The 24229-nt window shown below is 35.2% G+C and overlaps 1 protein-coding gene across 3 annotated transcripts in view; it reads left to right on the forward strand.

Annotated features, from left to right (window-relative positions):
* The window catches only part of cntnap2a (contactin associated protein 2a), a 378859-nt gene that overhangs the window by 121180 nt on the left and 233450 nt on the right, over positions 1-24229 (forward strand). For all 3 annotated transcript variants that reach the window (XM_058765454.1, XM_058765455.1, XM_058765456.1), the window contains exons 2-3: positions 10016-10126; positions 22934-23127. In XM_058765454.1, the coding sequence (XP_058621437.1) occupies positions 10016-10126; positions 22934-23127 (305 nt within the window). The remainder of the gene's footprint in view (positions 1-10015; positions 10127-22933; positions 23128-24229) is intronic.

Here is a 24229-nt window from a genome sequence, read left to right on the forward strand (position 1 = left end):
AGCATCCAAACGACCAATGAGATCATCCGGCATGCTTGTCATCTCGAGTACGGCTGCTGGAAAACTGTGACTCTGGTTGTGGCTTGCATGTGTAGCTGTCATTTGTTGATAAGCCGCTCTCTCCCTCTCTGTATCTCTTGATTGAATAGAGCCGCTAATAGTGGATGGCACGGATCCCTTTAGCGAGAAACAGGGCCGTAGTGCTGCGTCGCTCCTCCTCCACCCATCCTCTGCCTCTCTGATGCTTTTAATTCCATCTCCGCGCAACGTTTTCACAGTGACCATGGAACAATTTCACACATGGGATCTCATGCCAAACTGCGTGGCGCCGTTGCGTGTTTGCTAGATGGGGAATGCAGAATTCGGGATGAACAAAATAGGACACAATTTAATATTCATTGGAAGATTTAAGGTCTGAGAGATTCTGATTTGCGAAATATCGCATGGTTATTCGAATGAGATATTAAACACAAGGGCGCACCCAAATTCATTTATCTAACCCACTGAAATTGAGCTATCTGTGACACAAAAATGGATCTACTTGACAGGTCCCATATTTTTCTCTATCACTTGGGGGAAAAAAGATAAATTGCAAAGGTACAATAGAAACAGCTTGTTCAATGCAGATCTGACATACTACACTGATGCATATGATGCAGATGGCAATGTGTAAATCAGTAATTTACTGATTTGGCATTGAATATGGCATTAATTGATTTTAGTATGTATATTGAAACCCTACCGATTATTGGCCGATTTTTGGAGAATTTTAATTTATTATCATTATTTTTAAAATCAGTATGAGTATTGGCTATTTAATTACACATGCTCATTTCCTCTATTTACACATTTAGATTACCTTTGTCATCATTTAATGATCACTTAACCTTAATAAAAATAAATAAATAAATAAAGTTAAATACAATATTTACAGTAGCAAACCTCAAAATGCATATATATATATATATATATACTTCATACTGTAAACTATACATTATAAAACAATTTAATTTAAAATAAATTATTTTTATGTATATTTTTAGTTTTTTAAGACAAAACATTATATAATTTAGAATCATAGTGAATCATATCAGCCATATCAGCCATCAGTTATCAGCCATAATATATGATTATGTAATATTTACAATATGCATATAATGTAATTAACAGCTAAAAACTATCAGCTCAAATTCAGATTATTTTATATAGCTCATTTCTATCATTTTATATTTCAAAATGATATAGACAGAGAGATGTGGGACCAGGGGCATAGTTTGTGGGGGGGATGGGGAGGAGGTAACCCCACCAATAACCAAAACTAGCAAGTACAACCCCCCAATATTTATACCACGGTTAATAGAGACCTAAAATCAGGCTATTTATTAATTATTTGAATCGTGCCTTCGCTGCTTTTATAAGCACTAACCTCACGTACGATTCGAACGGAGCGCTTATCAGCACAACATGACTGAATTCTTTTAATTGTGCACAAGCAGCGCGCGAATCACCCTATTCTCTGTGCGCGTTCACCAGCGCGCTCGAGAAGTGTGAAGATTTGCGCGAGCCATTCCTATCGCGAAGCTGATGGTAAAATATGCTATCTATTTGAATTCTATTGAGAAACTGCCACTTTAAAATGCTATGGAGAAAGTCGAACATTATCTAAAAAAAAGGCACAAGCTAAAAAGACTGATGGAAAGAGGAGAAAACATAATCTTGCACCAGCACTAACATAATATTAAAATAGTTTTAAACTACTCATGACCACCTTTACTATAATTTATCACGTTTTACTGTAGACTTATTTATTGTGGTAAATTTTGTCTAACTTGTAGAATTTATAATAGATAATCTGTTAAGGGAATAGATTTTTTCCCTAAAGATTTATATTACAACTGTGGCATGTTGTAGCTAAGGCTGTTGTTTCTCATAACAAATGCAATATAGATTAATAAAAAAGTAATTATTGGCCTGGTAATGATTAATAGGCTAGCCTTATTATAACAAATGCTACAGTTAAGAAGTATGGTACTTTTTCATAAGAGCAAGTACAAGAATCGAGAGCCAATGGGTTCTAATGATGAGTGATGGAAAAACCTGGCCTTCAGATATTCCAATGATGGCATAGATTAAATCATTAAGAGCCTGATGAACTGTTAAGGAATAAACATCAATAAGAAAATGTTAAATTAGATTGACTTCCCATGGCGTGTTGAATTAGAACATTCTGTCAAACTATAGCCTAAGTGTCTAAATCATATAAAATACATTATATATCCTATGTAAACAATTAATTGTTAACTCGCCTATTACTTTATTGCAGTTACGCAGTCAACCAACTTTGCATGTGTGGTGGATAGCACAAAAGACCATTTTACAAAAATATACATTTAAGCAAACAAACAAATAAATAACCCTTAAGACGGAGCATGACCCGGGGTCCACTTCAACCCCCCCAATGTTCAAACCAAAACTACGCCCTTGTGTGGGACAGTGATTATATACTTTTTTTTTTTTCTATATTTTATTTTCTTCTCACTATATTTCTACATGCAGAATATATTTTTCATTACAAATGATATCATCTGAATCTGAATCTCTTAGTACTTGATATGTCCAGCCTTAGCGATCTTAAATATTTCTTGTTCCTTTTACATATTTCTGTAATTTTTCAAATTCTTAAACTTTCTTTTTTTTCCCAAGTCTAAATTAGATTTTGAATGCCAAATCTGATTTATATTCCACTATGAATTGTCTGTGAATCTGCTGTAATCAGGTTTAGGAAGTTACTCACTTTTCATATCGCCATTCTCTTTTAATATGATCATATTTCTCTGTTATAAATCCTCAAGTGGAATGTAACCTTCCATTATTGTAGTGATATGAATTATGAACTGATAAGATGATAATCTATTGTTGAACCAAAAAGGAGCCATTACTTATAGATAAAATTGTTGTAATTATTCTCATTAAGCTGATTCTACCGCACCGTGTGACTTCTCTTGACAACGACATTTTTCAAAATGCTTTTAATTCTCCAAGAGTGTATCCATCATCTTCACCTGAGATACCGGCAACACGCACACACACATGATCAAATGTACCTGGAGGTTGTGGCAAATCAGAGTTGTCAGATGCTCACTGAATCAAACGGGGAAAAAACTGAATTTGATCTTGCATTGAGACTGATCACTCAGTTTAACTTGAGCAGAGCAGTCAGTCGAGACCTGACTATGATTAAAATGCCCCCTTCAGCTTTCAGGAAACACTCAGTTGACAGATAGTAGCCAGCGGGACAAGATGTGATCATCAAGCACAGGTGCACATTAAGATAGAAGACAAAAGAGGTGCAGGTGTCTGTTTATATATTTTTTGATGCAATATGGTTATTTTTTTTTTCACGCTGCTAGCACTGAATCTGTCTAACAGTCCTGGAGACATCAATTTTTTATTTTTTATTGTTTCTCTTCATACTGCAGTGAACACATATGGAACTGTATACATACCGTAGAACTGAACACTTTAATGCAATTGCAAGAATAAATACATTAAATGTGCAGATGTAGATGTACTGAAACCCAGTGAATGGCCATGGCAGTATAACTTCCCAATGGTTGTGTTGTGCCGAAGGTATTTCTCAGAAGATTCATTGGCCCCACAAAAAGGCAAACAATGGAAGAACATCACAGGACAGAGCACCTGGAGCACAGATACTGAGTCAAAGCACTGCATGAGTTCACACATCTCCAGAGACATTGAAAAGATAAAATAGTACATTGGAATTATTTGGCAAGAAGTGACTTCTGGCATCTTCTCCCCATAGAACAGCCCAGCCTGGCCTGCAGCTAACATTAGTCTAATTTAAATAATCTCATTTTCTGCTAAATCTAAACGATTTGCACTCTTGCAAATAATAATAATAATAAAAAAATATATATATATGAATAACAATGATTATATTGTTACAGTGGCATCTGTCAAGGGGTAGGATATATTAGGCAGCAAGTGACCAGTCAGTTCTTGAATTTCGTGTGTTTGGAAGCTGGAGAAATAGCCAAATAGTGATGGCTAGATGACTAGGTCATACCATCTCCATCATCTCTTGTGGGTTGTTTCTGGTATGCAGTGGTTATTACCTACCAAAAGTTGTGGACACCGGTGAACTGGTGTCAGGATCATCGGCGTTCAAGGCTCATTGATGCACTTGAGGAGCAAAAGCAAGCTCATCTGGTCTGATCATACAGAAGAGATACTGTAGCTCAAATTACTGAAAGAAAGGTGTCAGAACAGTGCCAGCAGACCCTGTCTACCACAGAAAGCACCTACAGTGAACTTCAAAACTAGGCCATGTAACAATGGAAGAAGGTTGCCTGGACTGATGAATTGCATTCTCTTTTAGATCAAGAGGATGGCTGGGAGAGTGTGTGTTGCCTGTGTGAGGAAGACATGGTGCACTGTGGGAAGAAAGCAGGTCGGCAAAGCCACTGTTATGCTCTGGGCAATGTTCTGCTGGGAAACCTTGGGTCCTGGCATTCATGTGGATGTTACTTTGACACGTACCACCTACCTGAACATTGTTGCAGACCACGTACACCATTTCATGGTAGTGGTGTTGCCTGAAGGCAGTGCCCTCTTTCAGCAGAATGCACCTGCCACACTGCAAAAACTGTTCAGGAATGGTTTGAAGAACATGACAACAAGTTCAAGGTGTTGCTTTGGCCTCCAAATTCCCCAGAATCTGACTGAGTGTCTATGGGATGTGCTGGACCAACAAATCCAATCCATAGAGGTCCCACCTCGCAACTTGCTGGACTTAAAGGGATAGTTCACCCAAAAATGAAAATTCTGTCATTAATTACTCACCTTCATGCCATTCCAAACCTGTAAGACCTTTGTTTATCTTTGGAACACAAATTAAGATATTTTCGATGAAATCTGAGAGCTTTCTGACACTGCATTGACAGCAATGCAACTGACACGTTCAAGGCCCACAAAGGTAGTAAGGATATTGTTAAAATAGTCCATGTGACCTCAGTGGTTCTACCTTAATTTTATGAAGCTACGAGAATTTTTTTGTGTGTGCAAAGAAAACAAAGCAGCGCCACACTCATTTGTGTTACTGTCGTAAACATGCGTCAAAGACTGACAGGGAAGAGAAGAGAATATTGTTGAATAAAGTCGTTATTTTTGTTTTCTTTGCACACAAAAATTATTGTTATTGCTTCATAAAATGAAGGTTGAACCACATATGTCACATGGATATTGTAACAATGTCTTTACTACCTTTCTGGGCCTTGAACGTGTCAGTTCTTTTGTGTCTGGGTCAGAAAGCTCTCGGATTTTGTCAGAAATATCTTGATTTGTGTTCCAAAGATGAATGGGTTATTAGGTCTTATGGGTTTGAAATGACGTAAGAGTGAATAATTAATGACAGAATTTTCATTTCTGAGTGAACTATCCCTTTAAAATAAAATAAGTAGGAAGCACAATATTGGGCAAGTAGTTTTAATATTGTGGCTGTTCAGTCTATTTATATATGTTTGTGTTCCTTGTTTTTAGATGACTTCTTTAAGGGCAGACAACACCACATAAAGATGAATGTTTGGGCTAATGTAATGATGTGCTGATGTGAGTCAGCCTGTAGATGTTTATATAGAATATTTCAATCTTTTCAGCTTATAAATTGATTAGGGAGATGCATAAAGATCCCTGTATATTATAGCATTTTCGGGATTTAATCTAATCACCAGAACATTGCACAGGTGTCTTTCACTGTTATTGTGGCACGCATACTGTGAGAAAACTAATTTTACATAAAACAGGCTTTAACTGCTTTGGGAAAAAGACAGTCTTGGCAGGACGGGAGAGTGGTGTGAATGAGAGAACCATAAGATAATGACCATGCTGGCTATTAAAGTGATGTGCCTTCCTCAGGCAAGGTGAATCGGACTCATAACCCGCCAATAACAACCAGCAGTGTTTCCCACGGAAAGTCTGTTCTTAACATTCATGTACAGTACTGTATGTAAGATTTAAAAATAGCATATCTTGAACACTCCTACACAATGGCCAATACAACGCTGTATAAACAAAGATAATGAGCATAGTACAGACTTACATGCATCTTAAAAATGTAGTTCCTCTTTGTTCGTGATCGGACACACTGTGAATGAATAATGGTATGAATGAATAGATATCTCATGATTTTGGTGAGCATCAGAGACAGTTGTGCTATTTGCTCAGGGCAGAGGTATTTGCACGGAGGAAAATGTCACATGGACAAGTAAATCTATTTTGTGACATGCTTCTCTTTCGTCTTCCTCCCTGGAATACAGTGAAATTTGTTTTAGGATTGAACAACGATTTGCAGGTCTCTCAGTAATGTGTCTTTGCCACGATCCTGATATACGATCCATCTGATTTCTGCTGTTTCAGCTCCCCAGATTTACCTCAGAGAACCAGAGCCTGCTTTCCTTCGTCTAAGCTGATCCTGGATGCTCCTTTGTGGTGATTGCAAGTCAAACAGTCCTTTGCGCTTTCCGTGTCAAAATTATGACCATCATAGTTTCAAAACTAATAATGCCACATCAATTTTCAACACAAGCTTCTACAAAGAGAATTATAGTGCTGTGACAGCAGTGACGCTCGACAAGTAATGGATAGGGACGCTCATAAAGGCATAGTCATAAATGATCGGAATTGCTTTGGAAAATCTTTAGCTCTTTGGCTTATTCCACAATGATTTACCCTGAAAGTGTAACTATAATGACACACCAGTAAGTCCTTCTTTGACTTTTTACTTTCAGTGAATTAAGGACTTGATCAGTTCATTTTAAACTGTGTTATCGGCTAGTACAGGCCAGATCTTTGAGCCTTGGCGTACTTCTGGTTTTTGCATTGCCCACCTCGTCATTTAGCTGACACTTTTATCCAAACATTCAGTCCGTTTATTAGATGGTCAATCCCCCTGATGTCCTGAGGTTAATAGCTTTGTTCAAGGACGTAATGATGATGGCTCTTGGCAGGGTTCTGAACCTACAACCTTTTGGTTGTTAGCCAAGACTTTTCTAAGTTCACTTTCTCTTTCTCTTGCTGAACTGTATTCAGGGAAAACAACCACAGACCTTTAGTATGTACCTTTAGTATTTAGGCTATAATATGATATTATAGCCCTATTTGAGTTTTCAGGAACCAATCAAAATTGTTAGTAAGATTTTTTTTTCATTAAATTAATCAACAGTGACATTTAGATTGTTACAAAATATTTATATTTCGATTTCAAATAATTTTCTTTTGAAGTTTTGATTCATCAAAGAATGAAAAAATGTATCAGTTTCCACAAAAATATTAATGATATTATTAATATTATTCCACAATTGTTTTCAGTGTTTTTGAGCACCAAATTAGTCATCATAGAAATAATATACATTTTAAAATTTATATACAGTCACTTTAAATTGTAATAATATTTCACAATTTTGTTTTACTGTACTTTTTCATCAAATAAACATAGCCTTGCAACAAAATTTCACCAATCGCAAACTTTTAAATGGTATTGATAATAATTAATTAACTTTTCACCAAATCAAAACTGAACTGACTTGAGAGCTGATTTACAGCAGAGCTTCAATTTGCCTTATGTTTGATGAAGTTTGCATCATGATAGTCGTTTTCCTTATTATTGTGAAGCTGCTTTGAAAGAATCTGTATTGTCTAAAGTGATGTATAAATAAAATGACTTGACTACAACAGAGTACCCATTATGGACTTCAGATGTCTCCGTGTCTTAAACTCAACTAATGTAGTTGACTGGATGTTTATCTTCAACCCCTGAAGCAAGTCTACATGTTTTAGCACTGGGTTCTCAAGAGAAACTATAATGCTTTATTGTCTTAAATTATTAATTGTTTGTTTTCTATCCGTCCCCGTAATGCGATGCAGATGACAGTAATTATGCCGGTTTGACACTGTAATGTCAACAGTAATTGGGTACTTCTGCTATCCACCAACAGGTAGAGAAGGAACACATGACAGGGTGTACTATTTTCACATGTCCTCTGGGTAATGGGGATTGTCTGGTGAGAATGAGAAACGAAGACGTAGATCTCAGTTTGGACAGCCATCTGTGTGAGATGCATTACTGTTTGATAGTCCTGGTCAAAAGACTGATTTGACTGGGGATTTGGAGACAAACAGCTAAATATTGTTTGAACATGGCAGATGCTCATTATAATCAGACATCAGCTGTCTCTACCCTCCTCACATATGAACACGTCTTCTCTCCGTCCAGGGTTAGTGATTGAGTGAATGGCTGAAAGCAAATATAGTGGATGAGTTTTCATATTGAATACACCAAACTGCCGCTATCAGTCACGTCTGCTGTGGCTCTTCTGGGACAGTTTGTGTCTGGAAGCTGTCTTTGCATATGCCGTATAATTTTTTTGCCATTTATCACTGGGATATTTGTCCAGTTTGCCATACCCTGTTGTCTCCAGTTGTCTGAGATTTTTGTACACAGTTTGGAACTTGCAGTAACTTTTTGAATTGTTTTACTGCTCATTTGCATACAGTTGAACTTTGCCTTGTAATATCTGAAGTGTCGCTCATTGCCTCATTATGATTTTCAGTCACTTATATGCTACAGGACAGTGTGAACACCAGTTTACACATAAATAATGAGTATGCCACACATTAGGAATGTAATTTTTTAAGAATTTTCATGGTTGATTTATTTTTTTATTTTTTAAATTTAGTAAATTGCTTAATGTACCAAATGCCATTTGAAACTTGTTTTTATGGGCATGTAGGTATTGCAATTTCATTCTCTCATTAAATTTTCAATAAAATAATGATTTATTTATATTTATTAATGCTGTCAAACGATTGCATTCAAAATAAAACTTTTGTTTACATAATATATGTATGTGTGCTGTGTATATTTATTATGTATATATAAATACACACACATGCATGTATATATTTCAGAAAAATATGTTATACTTATATATCAAATATATTTATTTATAATATAAATTATATGAATATAAATATTGACATGTAAATACATGTAAATATTTTCAAAATATATGCTGTATGTGTGTGTATTTATATATACATAATAAATATACACAGAACACACACATATATTATGTAAATAAAAAACTTTTATTTTGGATGCGATTAATCGCATGCGATAAAAATATGCTACATAAAATAAAATAATATATTGTGTATAACAATTTATCATTTTTAAACATTTCCAATATCTTTGTCTCTCTCTTTCATTCTCTGTTTATAAATAACTCTGCTTTTAAGCAAATGTAAAACATCGCTTTTGCCTTTTTTTTTTTTTTTCTTTTTTTTTAAGTCAAATAATAACACTCTGCCACACTGGGCTTGTTGCCATTTACCTCTATCGGTTTTTGCAGTGAACATAATCATTATTTATAGAGAAGCACTGTTATATATGCCAAGACTGCTTAATTTTTATAATTTGAGGGTGTGTTATGCGTATGTGTCGCCCACCCACTGCTTGTATTACTTAACACCTTTCTGTTGTTTCTGCTGAAATTGATCAACAACTGATAAACTGTTTGTGACTTAATAATTAGCATCATTACAACTTTACAACAGCCCACACATCTTGAATGTGATAACTAGTTCACTTCAGTGCTAATTTTCTCCATATGTACTAGAAAAGATTACTTGTCTTGGCATTTTAGCCTTGTAACCGTGAAGCCCTCAGACCTGAGTAATGACCAGCGGGAGCACAGCATCCATCCTCCAAATGCTTTGACTCTTTAATATGCTGCTGTTAATAGAGCCTGCAGTCAGAAAAGGTCTGCCATGATGGGCATCTCAGCTCAGTAAACATTGGCTTCTCTCATTTCTTCCCTCATCTTGTGGGTACTTTTACTCTCCTAAAACAGATAGATTTGAAATTGAAGTGCTGCTTCACTGCTTTATGTTGTTATTTTGTGTGATTTGTAATGTCTTTTCTCTTTTTCTTCTATAGAAAAATGTGATGAAGCTCTGGTCACACCACTCCCCCATAATGCCTTCACCAGCTCCTCTGTGTTCACTAGTGGCTATGCACCTGGATATGCCAAGCTAAACAAAAGAGGAGGTAAATTTTCATTATTCTCGCTCATATACATATATTGATGCCCACCAGAATGAACAAACACTTTTTCTTTCATCACAATACCTCAATGAACACTCCTTGGCTGTTTTTTTTTTTTTGTTTTTTTATGCAAACAATATATTACAAACTTCAATTTCACAGGTGCTCAGACTTGATATAGTTTTGTGTCATTCCAATAAACATCCACACACTATATGGCACCGCAGAGCCATTACTTCAATAACTCCAGCAGGGAATTATTGCGTGAATTACTGGGCTACAACGACTCATCCCATTATGCCAAACTGTGCTTCGGAAAACACTATGTGCTTAAGACTAATTGAGCGAAAATCTACAACAGATGTGACAACGCTGTGATTTATCTCGGTGATATGTGCACAGTTCACATGTTTATTATTTTCAGTTTGTTCCTCATCACTCACTGAAAATGTTATTTAATTAAAATGGAAGTTTCCGTGTCCTCGTAGGACAGCTCTGAAGTTTAGTTTGGCATCTTTGATGGAACGAGATCATGTTTTTATTCATTTATTTATTTTATGAGGGAGAAAGCAGAAAGAAATAAACCACTGCTAATTGTGCGTCAAAAGCATTTTTTGCTTGTTTTTTTGTTGCTGTGATAGGCTCTCAAGGGAGAGCAAATTCCGATCCAAATGGATGTTTTATATATGAGCCTCGCTGTGGGAGTCCGTGGGTCTGATTTTAAAGGCTTTAAATTGCATGTTATTTCCAAGCTCAATGAGTCACTAGGCTCTATTATGTACACAAAATATTGTAATATTAATTGCTACTGTAACTATGCCTGGTATTACAAATTCTTCTAAGAGGCACAGTGTAAGCTCCATACAAATCTTTCTTCCTTGAGGAGATTCAGTATTGCCTATGCATGAATAAATTGGTGTTCTTGGCATGTCTATATGCATAATTTTTTGTTGTTTATTCTGTCAAGCAGAGCTCATGTACATATGTGGCAGTTTACCTCAAAGGAACAGTTGACCGAAAAATGACTGAAAAATTCTGTCATAACTTGGCTTGGGTCAGTATTCTGTGATAACTTTTTGCATATTTTATGTAAGGATGGCAATATATCACTACAATACTGATTGTTGGCCATCAGACATTTTAGAGATTTATTTATTTATTGATATCAGTGTGGTTATTGGAATAAACTAAAAAATAAAATAAAATATAAATATTAGATGAAAAAAATGACACTTAAACTAGAAATGTTGTCTTTGAAACTGAATTAAAGTACTAAAAAGACTAAAAACAAAACTGAAATGAAAATAAATTAATATTTTCTTAATACAAAAATATGACAAAATTACTAAAATCTAAACTAAAGTTAAAATAAAAATGAAAATATAAAATGTATTTTAAAATATTAATAAACATTATAATGCGAAATAATACTATAATAAATGCTATAATTTAAATAACATGGATGATAGTAATTTATATCAGCTGATATTGAAAATGTCCTGTTTAAAAAACAAAACAACAACAAAAAAAAAACATCCACCTAATGTTAAAAAACTCTAATAATATGAATAATAAATATAATCCATTTTCATTCTGTACATTAGAATACTGTGATAAATTCATTTGAATCACTTAAATGTCTTAATTTTGAAGTTGTTAGTGAATTTGTATTTTTTTTAAATAAAATAAATAAATAGATTTATATTTAATTTGTTTTCTTTCATTTTAATTTAATGGTATACATTATTATAATCAGCCATTTATCAGTAATTGGTCATAGAATTCAAAATTGCAACCCGCACACTAAAAAGTGCTGGGTTAAAAACAACCCAACTTGGGTTATTTGGCAACCCAGCACTGGGTAAATATTGGATAGAACACATGCTGGGTTATTTTGACCTTAAAATGGGCTGGAAATTAAAAATCACACACACAGAATTATTATAGGCAACACCAATAATCAAAAGATGAACATTTATTATTAAGCAAGAACACCCATGGACAAAATACAAGACAAATTTAATTTATTTGGGAGAATACAGCATATTTTACAATATTACATACATTTAAACTCGTTTAACAAGCATTTTAGAAATAAAAAAGGCACATTTAAAAGTAGCATTTTAATTTAAGTGTATTCAACCATTCTCTGTAATCACTTTTTTAGCAAAATAGTGCTAATTCTCCTGCCGGTGTGTCACCGAAATCTGAGCCGGTGAAGGGCTGCTGTTTGCGGGGGAACTGCAAACTTCAGACTGCGGCCTCACGTTTCACTCGTAGCTGAAAGATGGCGCCAAAACCTGCCCAAAAACAAACAGTACTGAGATTAGCGAACATATTTTAACATCAAATTAAATTACACACAGTATTATAACCAATACAATCCATTTATGTTATGCAAGGCAAAGGCGATTCCAGCGCGAAACGACCGCAGCTGACTGACATCTCGTCCTTATGTTGCGTTGCGTAAAACAATATAATTTACACCACATTAAAGACTTTATAAATAAAATGTATACAAACCTTTATCTCCCCCGAAAGAGTGCACCAAATCGGTGGCGGCACTGAGAACCGCTCTCCTGTGGACTTAAAAAGCCTGTGCTCTCAGCAGCTGCTTTGTTGAGAAGTTTCACGGGAGAGTAGACAGGCTCAACCCAGCGGTCAGGTCGAAAAAAATAACTCAGCTTTAAAATAACCCAATAAAATGACCCAACAAGCTGAACCCAGCGTTTGGGTTAAAATAAATAACCCAGCACATGGGTAAAAATATAAAAATAACACAATAAAATGACCCAACGGGCTGAACCCAGCATTTGGGTTAAAAAAATAGCCCAGCATTTTTTAGAGTGCAGTATTGTAACAAATAAAATTAATTTATGTTATGCAAGGCAAAAGACTTAGTTACAGAAAAACTACCCAGCACCTGGGTGAAAATATTAAAAACAACCCAATAAAATGACCTAACAGGCTGAACCCAGCATTTTTTAGAATGCACATTTCTCACAATATCTCCTTTTGTGTCCAAAAGTCTATTTTGAGGGTGAGTAAATGTTTTGGGTGAACTATCCCTTTAATGACCTCTCCCCATAACATACAGTATTTAGTAAAATAGTTTTAGTTTGCTTGGTTTTGTGTACTACAACCAGATTGATTACTTAAAAGTTCAGACAGCATAAAGCAATACAAGATTGGCAGGTGGCTGTGATAACAGCAGCTCGCAGGTGTGTATAAAGCCGGCATTTCCATTCAGACAACCTTTCTCACTGAAGGCCGGTGGGGTTTGTGGGAATAAGCAGTGGTATATGCCCTCTGGCACTGCCTCCACAGGGCTCCCTGTCACTCTGAAGCCGCACAGTGGTGTCCAGTGAACATGTTCTCCAGCCTGCCAGTCTGCACACATGAGGCTTCATATCAATGACATGACAGCTTTGTGCACCTCTGAGGTTCTTCTCTTTCGACCCTCGTGTACTTTAGACACACCTAGGTGAGTAATGTTTGAAAAAAGACTTAGTTTTTTTTTTTTTTATCGGAAGTCCTAGTGTTATTTTTTTCTCAGTTTCATCAGAGATTGGATTCTTATTAATGTAGGAAAGTCATAGGCCATGATGCATGTTAATGATGCTGTATCAGAGTTGAAGAGAGGGTATTTCTGTCACTTGTGTCATTCTTGCCCAGTTGCCATCGATCTTGAACAATCTTATTTAGTCATTAAAATTGTGAATAATAGGGTGAAGTCTGAACCTCATCTAGTCGATGGAGTATGACATTTTTATATATGATAGACTGGGGATTTTTTCCCCCTTTTTTACTCAATATTATGAATAGCAATGACACTGGGGACCCTCTAATGAAATCCACATCCATACAGCACATGTTCCGCTGAAATCACATTGTCAGTTTAAAAAAAAAATATAATTAGCTTTAGGACAATCGCTGTGACCATTTCCAATGTCACTGGACCAGAGGGCTGAGAAAAGTTGGATTTGACAGCATGTTGGCACCAGAAGTGGCCGGTTGTGCCAGGGTGCAGGTTTACTGCGGGACCCTGGGTGATGATGTCACAGAGGAAGGCTCATTAGTTCTAGTTAGATGAGCAGCATCATGAAGGACTATTGTAGGTAATGTCCATATGCCAGCATCCAACATTCTGACTCCATCGATGCATTATTTAGCCTTACTAATGTATTTTAAAGATTTCCGGGCCGAAAATAGAAGAGGAAAGAGAGAGAGAGAGAGAGCACAAAATCAATAGAAAGCAGGATTGGTATTTATCTGCTGTGATGGGTGACAGTTATAGTGATATCAACCTGTATTCTTAATCCATTCATTGTATCATAACAGGGTACAATCTATGTATAGTTCTATCATTCTATCTTCCTGTCATTCTATCTTCCTGTCATTCTATCTATCTATCTATCTATCTATCTATCTATCTATCTATCTATCTATCTATCTATCTATCTATCTATCTATCTATCTATCTATCTATCTATCTATCTATCTATCTATCTATCTATCTATCTATCTATCTATCTATCTATCTGTCTGTCTGTCTGTCTGTCTGTCTGTTTGTTTGTCTGTCTGTCTGTCTGTCTATCTATCCGTTCATCTGTCCATCTGTCTGTGTGCTTCTTTGTCGTTCTATCTATCTGTCTGTCTGTCTGTCTGTCTGTCTGTCTGTCTGTCCGTTCATCTGTCCATCTGTCTGTGTGCTTCTTTGTCGTTCTACCTATCGTTCTATCTGTCATTCAATGTATTGTTCTGTCAAATCAGTCTATTGTTCTATCAGGCTTTCCATCTATGCATTAATTGTTTCATCTATAACTCTATCTTTATGACTGTCTGTCTTGAAAATGAGAAATAATAGCATATAAATATCCAATAGCCTTTAGGTATTACCAATTAATTATTTAAAGTACAAAACAAAATATTTCTCACTGAACAAAGCAAAAAGTGACCCAGAACTATAAAAAAGTGAGTGAATAAGATGTTGTTATTATAAAAACATAAAAAGTAAAATTATATATACAGAAACTCAAAACCTCAAAAATATAATAATAATAAATTACAGTTTTTATCACTCGCTTTGGTGCATTTCTCAGAAATGAAATTCTCAGAACTACTTGTTCAACCTCCAAGATGTGCATCATCTTGTGCACATCATAAAAGCAGTTTCTCATTCTTTTGAACAAATTGCTTTGGTACATTCATACAATTGATTATGTACATTTGTCTGCGGTTTCCTACATTTTCAGTTGCTAATATCACGTTGCTCAAAATGTATTATACAGTTCTCTGTGCAATAGTCTTACCCCTCAAAACATCTAGTTATTAGTTCATCGTATAAGTCATTAAATGCAAAATGGTTGATCTAGTTGTCATAATATCAGGCCTCTATCGTGTGTGTCATGTGTTCCCGCCTCTTGTGTCCTTGTTTGGTCATGTTCCTGTCCTTGTTCTGTGTGATTATTGGTTTATTCAGTTCAGGTGTGTGTAATTATCTATGATTATCCTATGTATTTATAGTCCTGTCTGTTCGGTTAGTGTTTGTCTGGTCTACTTGTTACTCCCCGGTGTTCCTGTGTGTCAGCCCTGCCTGGTCTTGTCCTGATGTCTACATTAAAGACTGTATTTTGAGTTATCCTCGTCTCCTCGTTCCTTCCTGCTGTGTGCACCGTGACACATAAACTGTCAAGCATATTTTCTACACATTTCTATTAGACTTTTTGTAAATTTGCTATGAATTGTGCAAGTGAATCTTGACTTTCATTAATGAGGAGAATATAGATCAACCAATTATAAACCAGTTCTCTGAAATAGCTCAAAGGTGCGTCTCATGAATCTTCAATTGGAAAGCATATATAGACAGAGGACAACACAAGAGTTACAAATTCTGACGATGGAGGAACATCCAGAAAACGATCAGGCAAAACAGAGGAAGAGGCAGACGAGGCCAAGGACATAGGCGCATATCAGATGAAATAAGGGCCACTGTTGTGGACCATGTTGTCAATCATGGCCTTACAATGGCTGAAGGGTGCATCTAAATACTGGGAGATCAACCATATCCTCAATTATTCAAACATTTTGAAACAGTCTCTTTCAATCAATATCCCACATACAGTAATGTGTAAATTTGTACATTTGAAAGGATATATGGCATACATAAGAAGCGCAGCCTTCTGCATTTCAATACAGAAACTGTCATCCAAACTGTTTCCATAGTTTATGTCAGGTAACACTAACAGAGTGCACTGTTATATTGACAACATGACTAAGCATGTTGACTATCTTGTTTGTGAACAATGACCAGAGGTGTAAAAAGTATTCAAAAACTTTACTCAAGTGAAAGTACAGATACTCAGTGAAAATTTGCTTAATCTGGCCAAAAACATACTTGACTAAAAGTAAAAAAGTACAACTTTAAAGTGTACTCAAGTATTAAAAAAGTAGAAGTACTTTCTTTTCTGACAGAAATTCAGAAGTTTGGTTATAGGGAGAAAAACAAACGCAATGCAATGGCACAGGTCAAACACATACAGGTGCATCTTGTTGTAAACCTATGTCTTCTAAAGTTTAGGCAACTCAGAAGTGAAGACCAGGAGACTTCGGGTTGTATCTTCAGCAGGAGTGTTTTATTGAGAACACAAGCTGTCGGTAGCTGTAGTCATCGAAAATCTAACTTAAAGCAGTGATACATTGTAGTTTATATACATTTAGGGGGCAGTGCTTAGGAATGGAACCCAAGCACCTGGGTGACAAACTTAAGACATGCAAATGAAGTATTCAGGTATAGCATACTGCCCCATTTAACGACTCCTAATCTAATCAGCCTAACTGCCCAAAGACGGGGGCAGGGGCAGCAAGAGCAATTACAAACAAAAGGCAAGAGTCTCCGTCGTCTGGCTCATTTCACTTACAATAAGAGAACAGGAACTGGCAGGGACCTCTTGAATCGTTCATCTGATGTCATCATCTTCACCATAAATGCTAAATACAATGTATATAACTTCTTCAGTTTGTACACTATTACATAGGGATCTAAATTAAACATTTAAATAAATTTGTAATCCCACAATCTCAATAAATTAGAATGTCGTGGAAAAGTTCATTTATTTCAGTAATTCAACTCAAATTGTGAAACATATAGTATTAAATAAATTCAATGCACACAGACTGAAGTAGTTTAAGTCTTTGGTTCTTTTAATTGTGATGATTTTGGCTCACATTTAACAAAAACCCACCAATTCACTATCTCAACAAATTATAATACTTCATTAACAACATTAACATTTTGAAAGGCCACTTTTTTTGTTTGTTGTCTATTCAACGTCACTGTCTAAAAAGATAATTAATCTTTGAATTGTTTATTTGGGGCATTTATAGTTGTTTACTCAGCAAATATTGATAAATAATTATTTGCGACTAATTAGATTAATTAATGAGCAAATCATGTAATTATTCAGATTTAAAAAAAAAAATCATTTATAGTCCTAATTCCTACTCATTGTGTCATATAATTACATATTATAAATACAACTTATCCACTAAGAACATCACTTAAACATGAATTACAATTAATTTAACATACAATGTTTATTTAAACACTTTTGGAGATTTTTTTGTAATTAAAAAATATTCCCACAAAAATATTAATTGTATTTAAATTCTCATCACTGATCTTATGTGCACTCAATCTTGTGCATTCAGCTAATATATTACACAGCTAATGGCTCTATCAAAACAGAACGAATAATGAATAAACTTTTTTTGAGACAATGCAACTTTGCTACCTCAATATGCTTCCTTAGATTTGATGATGAATTTTTGAAGCCAGACATTTACCTGATGAAAGGCATAACTCAAGTAGAAATGTGTGCGCTTGATGCGTGATAACAATGATCATTGGTTCTCATGTCAAGCACACACGTTTGCGCTTCCGTTTACCATATTTAATGTGCATAAGATAAAATAAAAATTTAATGTACTTTTCAAGATGAAATAAAAATTGTAAGGAGTAAAAAGTACAGTTTTTTTTCTAAAAGTAAAAGTACAAGTAGTCAGTTTAAGTTGTACTTGAATAAAGTACAAATCCCAAAAAATAATACTTAAGTGCAATAATCAAGTAAAATTACTCACGTATTTTACACCTCTGACAATGACACAAGGACTTTTCATTCTGATTGCACCGATATGTTCTTTGACATAAATACTTACTTTTGAGAGATGAACTAAAGATTTTGAGCAAGTTACAGGCTTTTGCAGGAAATCCATTGTGGGGTGCTGTTTGTATGAATTGTTTTGCGAAATGCATATACTTCTTTGCAAATATTAAGGATGATTCGAGAAATGCACCAAAGCGACTGAGAAAAACTGTATTAAAATATGCGTAATAGTTATACACAGATGACGCACCCAAGTTCAACAGAATTTGGGTTTGCACTAGTTTAGTAGATTGTTTCTTTGTATTCAATATAGTCTAAACAGTATCTTGTGAAGTATAGCAGTGGACCTGTATGACCCCATTTCCCCCTCTTCAAGAGCAAAGGTTAAAACTCTGGCTATGTGTTCATGCTGTTAGATCTTTTTAAAAGCCTAGTAGTTTAATATGCGTTTCTGACACAGCTCATGCGACATCTTTCACTCAGTCTTCTAAAGACCTTGACACTCTATGAAACACATCCATCACTTCACTTTTTTTTTTTTTTTACATTTACATCAGCAAATGGCTTGTTGAAGGTCAGCTGTAATCACGTCACTTTGCTGTGCGAGATGCACACAGTCATTTCGCGGTCCGCCCTCGGCATCACCTCAAATCCAGACATCAGATTTGAGACTTGCTTATAGGTTTCCTCCGCTTTCATCTGGCAGGAGGGGCATCTATTTAGCAGCAGTTCATTCTGTGAGATGAATCTGAGGGAAAGGTCAAATCTCGCTTCATCAGAAACCTGTTTGGCCCTCACAGCTGGAGATAGGAAGGGACAGACGGCTGTTCTGGCTGGTATGTGGGAAACAAAATAGCCTGTTGGAAACTAATGAGAGGGAGAGGTGGGAAAACTGAGGTGAATGACAGAGGGGAAGGCAGGTTCAGTCCCCCAGCGTTCAGTCATGTACCCCAAGCTCAGCTGAATACCAATGTGTCCATGCATGAGATTGAGGGACTAATATAAGGAATGTGAGCAGTGATCCATGTCCTTTATTTCCCTTTCTTTCTGTTTTTTTCTCCTTTTCGCATTCTTACAAAGTTGAAATTAGTTTCCTGAGTGAATTAAAAAATGTTTCTTCATTTTATACATTATATGCACTGTAAAAAATGTTTTATCATATAATCTATAGTAACATATACATATGGTAATATCCAACATTGGAGTGTTTTCTATAAGCTACTATTTTATTATTGAGCAAGGACACACTGATCAATAACAGCAAAGCCATGTTTAATGTTACAAAAGATTTGTGTTTCTAAATAAATCCTGTCCTTTTTAACTTTCTATTTATCAATAAATCATAAAAATGCTGAAAATTCAGCTTTTCTATCACAGGAATAAATTACATTTGAAAATAAATGAAAATTGGAAACTGCAGAATCCCATTTCCACCATGCAATAATTGTGACTTTCTATCTCTCAATTCGGACTGTTTTTCTGAGAAAAAGGTTGGAATTATATAAATTCAGAATTGCGAAATATAAACTTGTAATTCTGAGAAAAAAGTCAGAATTGCAATGAACTCACAATTTTTCACAATTCCAAGATTACATTTTTCATACATATTTTAATTACTGTATAAGTTTACATCTCACAGTGTTTTTCCCCATTGAATAAAAAAACGCAATTGCAACTTTTTATCTCACAAGTCAGACTTTATATCTTTCAATTGGGAGTTTATATCTCACAATTCAGACTTTTCTTCTCAGAATTGCAAGTTTATATCTCGCAGTTCTGAAAAAAGGTCAGAATTATGAAATACTATAAACTCAGAATTGCGAGGAAAAATCTGAATTGAGACCATTTTTTTATCCTGTCGCAGAAACAAGCTTTCATAGAAAAAAGTTATTTTAAATTATAATAATATTTCACAATATCGCTGTTTTGATTTTATTTTTGGTCAAATAAATGTGACATTGATGAGCATAAGAAACAACTTTCAAAAACATTAAAAAAAATGTACCAACTGTAGCCTATATAAATATGACTTTTAATTAGAGTCATTCTGAAACTTTTAATTTTCATGTTGAATCTCCTTTTCTGTTCCATGGAATAAAGAAAGTCATATGGGTTCAGAATCTGATGATTTTTGATTAACTATTTCTTTAATCTGTAACTTGTGGCTGAAGTTTGATAATGTATATTTTTTCCTGACTGAAAATGTATTACTGAGGCAAAACTTCAAGCATGAAAATGATAAAACAGTAATGACAGAATTTTAATTATGAGGTCAAACAGATCTGTCTGTGATTAATGTGCAGCAACCCCCCATTGATACTGTCCTGCCTGTAGCAGTGCTTTGCCTACAGCTTTCTCTAACTCCTTCATCTAGTATTAGAAACCAATACTGAAAACATAATGTCTGCATTTGAACATCTATATTTGAATCCAGAAATGATCAAATAGATTAACTTTGTGAAGTGACTGAAATCATAAGAACACTACAAAAACAAATCACTAAAATGGGCAGAACAAATCACATTGCGAGTCTCTCTCTTTTAGTGTCAGCCTGTTAGCAGATGGTAAACTATTCAAAAATTATACCATATGATTTATCATCGCCTAGGTGCATTATCATCACAAAGTCCTACATGCTACATCTATAAGGCTGCGCAGATATCCCATCAGGCAGGGTTTAGACCAACATAATGCAATTTATTTTTCATCTCTTCAGTTCTATCTTCTCCTGTTTTATCAGAGTCATCGAGTGTTTTTTATTTATTTAGTCTGGACCGTAACAACTCCAGGAGCTGTAGTCTTCTGCTGCCTGTTTTATTCCTCTCATTCTGGGCTGCTGGTGTCCTTCCAGTGCCCTTCTTCTGCTCTCTTTATCTCCTCAGAACATCTGCCTCGGTGGCAGGTTGCAGGTTGCAGGTGGCGGTGGAGGGGATGTCCCCTGGCTCCCTTACACTCTCTTAAGCTTCTGTCTTGTACTGATCCCTGGACACCCTAAACTGCTGACCCTCACTTTATGTCCTCGCTCTGACTCTCCCTTTAGCTGGCTGCAGTGTGTTGCCGGCCAGCGGCATCCTGTTTTATGTTTAATGTGAAGATAATTAGGAGCTAAAGGGGCGGAATGTACTTCTAAATTTTAAGCTAAAAACTTTACAAGTTTAAGTGACATGCAGTATGGTACATCCAATCCATACCAATACAGATACAGATAGAAAGACTGACTTCATTGTTGAACATGGTGATTATATCTCAGTGTCTCTTAAACTTTGGGCATTTTTGTTCCTGGAGAATCACTAGTTTAATTTGTCTGCTAACAATGTAGCAGTATATATAGCAGTCATTAAATTCCCAACACATTCTGTGGTGAAAATGTCAATTTAACACTTTTGGAATAAATTGTCTTGCTCTTTTGTCTCGCTATAAGACTAATATTGCAACTAGCAGTTTGCACATTTAAAAAATTCATGGTTAAATATTATTTCCACACTTTTACTTAGTAGTTTAACAATTTACAGCTGGTTTGGAAATGATGAACAATAAGAATATTCTGCTCATAATTCAGAAGGTTTAAAAAAAAAATCACTTTTCTTCACACTTTGCTTCTCTCATTTTAGTTCTTTGACTCTGTTGCCTTCTTGGTATCTTGATAATAAATCAATTAAAACGTTATTAGGGGCATTGGTTTTCTGTGAAATGACCCCACAGCTGTGCAGTTTATTTTATTTTTTTTCATGATCATCCATCATATTTGCACAAATATTGAAATGTTGTTGTTGTTTTATGTTTATATCACTCTTAAATAGTTTTATCATGTAATATGTTATGTTTTATGATGAATTTTCATAGTTTATGATTGGTTTTGGGGCAATGATTAAAAAAATATATATATAAAAGATGATATTGAAAAGTAGGCATGCTAAAAAGTTTTCATGTGAACTAAAAAATAGTCCAAAAATTAGTAAAAAACTTACGATGTATGAATGTATGAATGAATGAATGATGAATGAATGGATGAATTCATTACATGGTGCTACGTATTTCAAGTCTTGCGAAAAGGTTCCCACAGGTACGTTTTCATCATGAGATCAGGTTGTGTATAGCATAGTTCACATAGGAATTTTATTTTTATTTTTTTTTATTAAAAACGTCAAGATTTGAGGTATTTTGAGAGAAACGTGATATTCAAAGAGAAAAATGTTTGTATTGGATTGTGAGAAGTAGACATTATGTGCCAGAACGGAGCCATGTGCTTGAAAATGAGTTGTTTCTTTAATATTAATGGTCCTTCAAATATCCCTTTAACAAATGTCCAAAAAGCCTCCAGCTAAAAGCACAGATAAAACATCTGTAAGACAATCTGTTCTTAGACTTACTAGAGAAGCTAGAACAGAAAAATACAGATTCTCCGCTTGAACAACACCATTACAGCTGATCTTTGTTAAATTACAAAACTCCTCTAGAGTGTAGAGTACGACCCATTCAATTTGTACTCTTAAAAAAAAAACACTTTTAAAAGCACACATAACGTTTACACACACAACAAATCAACAGCATTTGTTCCTGTTCTGTTTTTCTCTATCCCGTTTGTGACACAACCACAAAGACTTTAGATCAATACAAGATAGTGAGTATTGTGCACTTTCTCTAGGTGCTGGAGGCTGGTCTCCGCTGGACAGTGATCATTACCAGTGGCTGCAGGTCGACCTGGGAAGCAGAAAACAGGTCACAGCCATCGCCACGCAGGGTCGATATAGCAGTTCTGATTGGACGACACGCTACCGGCTGCTCTACAGTGACACAGGCAGGAACTGGAAACCATACCATCAAGATGGCAACATCTGGGTGAGTATCATAATTCATAACCTGTAATAATTACTGTAGGATTTTATACACTAACGTTAAAAGTTTTGGGGTTGGTTGGAAGTTTTATTATTATTATTTATTAACTCTCTTAGCTTACCCAGGCTGTTTTTAATTTGATAAAAAATAGTTATGTTGTTATATTATTTAATAAATATCATTACAGTTTTAAATAACGTAATGTAATGTGATGACAAAGCTGAATTTTCAGCATCTTTACTCTAGTCTTCAGTGTCACATGATCCTTCAGAAACCATTCTAATATGCTAATTTGCTTCTAAAGAAACATTTTGAATTGTGTATGTGGAAAATATATTTTATTGATTGATAATTTACAGTAATTATTGATTAGAGGGTTTTATCTATATTTCACTGTCTCTTCTCATCCTAGTGTTCTTGTACTTTATACTGACACCTAGTGGTGTGGATGCATGAGGTTTGTTTACTGATGTCTGTTGCGTTACACTGAAGGTGTTTGATTGTCTTTTTGTTTGTTGAATTTTGTTTATCAGATTTCTTATTCATATTTTAATCAAACTGCTGTTGACTTGTTTACATATGAAGCTTTTTTTAATTAGAAAATAGCGTCTTTAATGCATGAAATGCTATGACATGAATTACAAAAGAAAATTAAGATTCAAGATTGGTCCTTGACATATTCTTAAGGCATGGTGGTTATTGTAGCAGGATGTTAGCATACCTTTTTAAACACTGGGCTCACCAAGGACAACTGAAGATCAATGAGTCAAGAGGATGCCTTGATTTCTTCCTGGGTGCTTTAATCAACAGTAAGCAATCAAGGAAGCACTTAGATCCAGAGAAAGACAGTTTTACAGACTGATTTCAGGCTGATGTACCACTGTGCTCAGTGCTCACAGCAGAGGGGAGTGGAATTATTACTGGACCCACCAGCGATCCACAAAGGGTGGTCTCAAAGGAGAAACATTGTCATTGTCTTTTATCCTGCACCACCAAAATGTTGCTCCTGGACATTCTCAACACACTTAAGAAGATGAATCATTTGATCTGTCCAAGTTAGACTCTAGTATGAGGGAGCTTACTTCAAACTAGGCTAAAAAAAGCC

This window comes from Onychostoma macrolepis, chromosome 24 (genome assembly GCF_012432095.1).
Source record: "Onychostoma macrolepis isolate SWU-2019 chromosome 24, ASM1243209v1, whole genome shotgun sequence".
NCBI classification, from domain to species: Eukaryota; Metazoa; Chordata; class Actinopteri; order Cypriniformes; family Cyprinidae; genus Onychostoma; species Onychostoma macrolepis.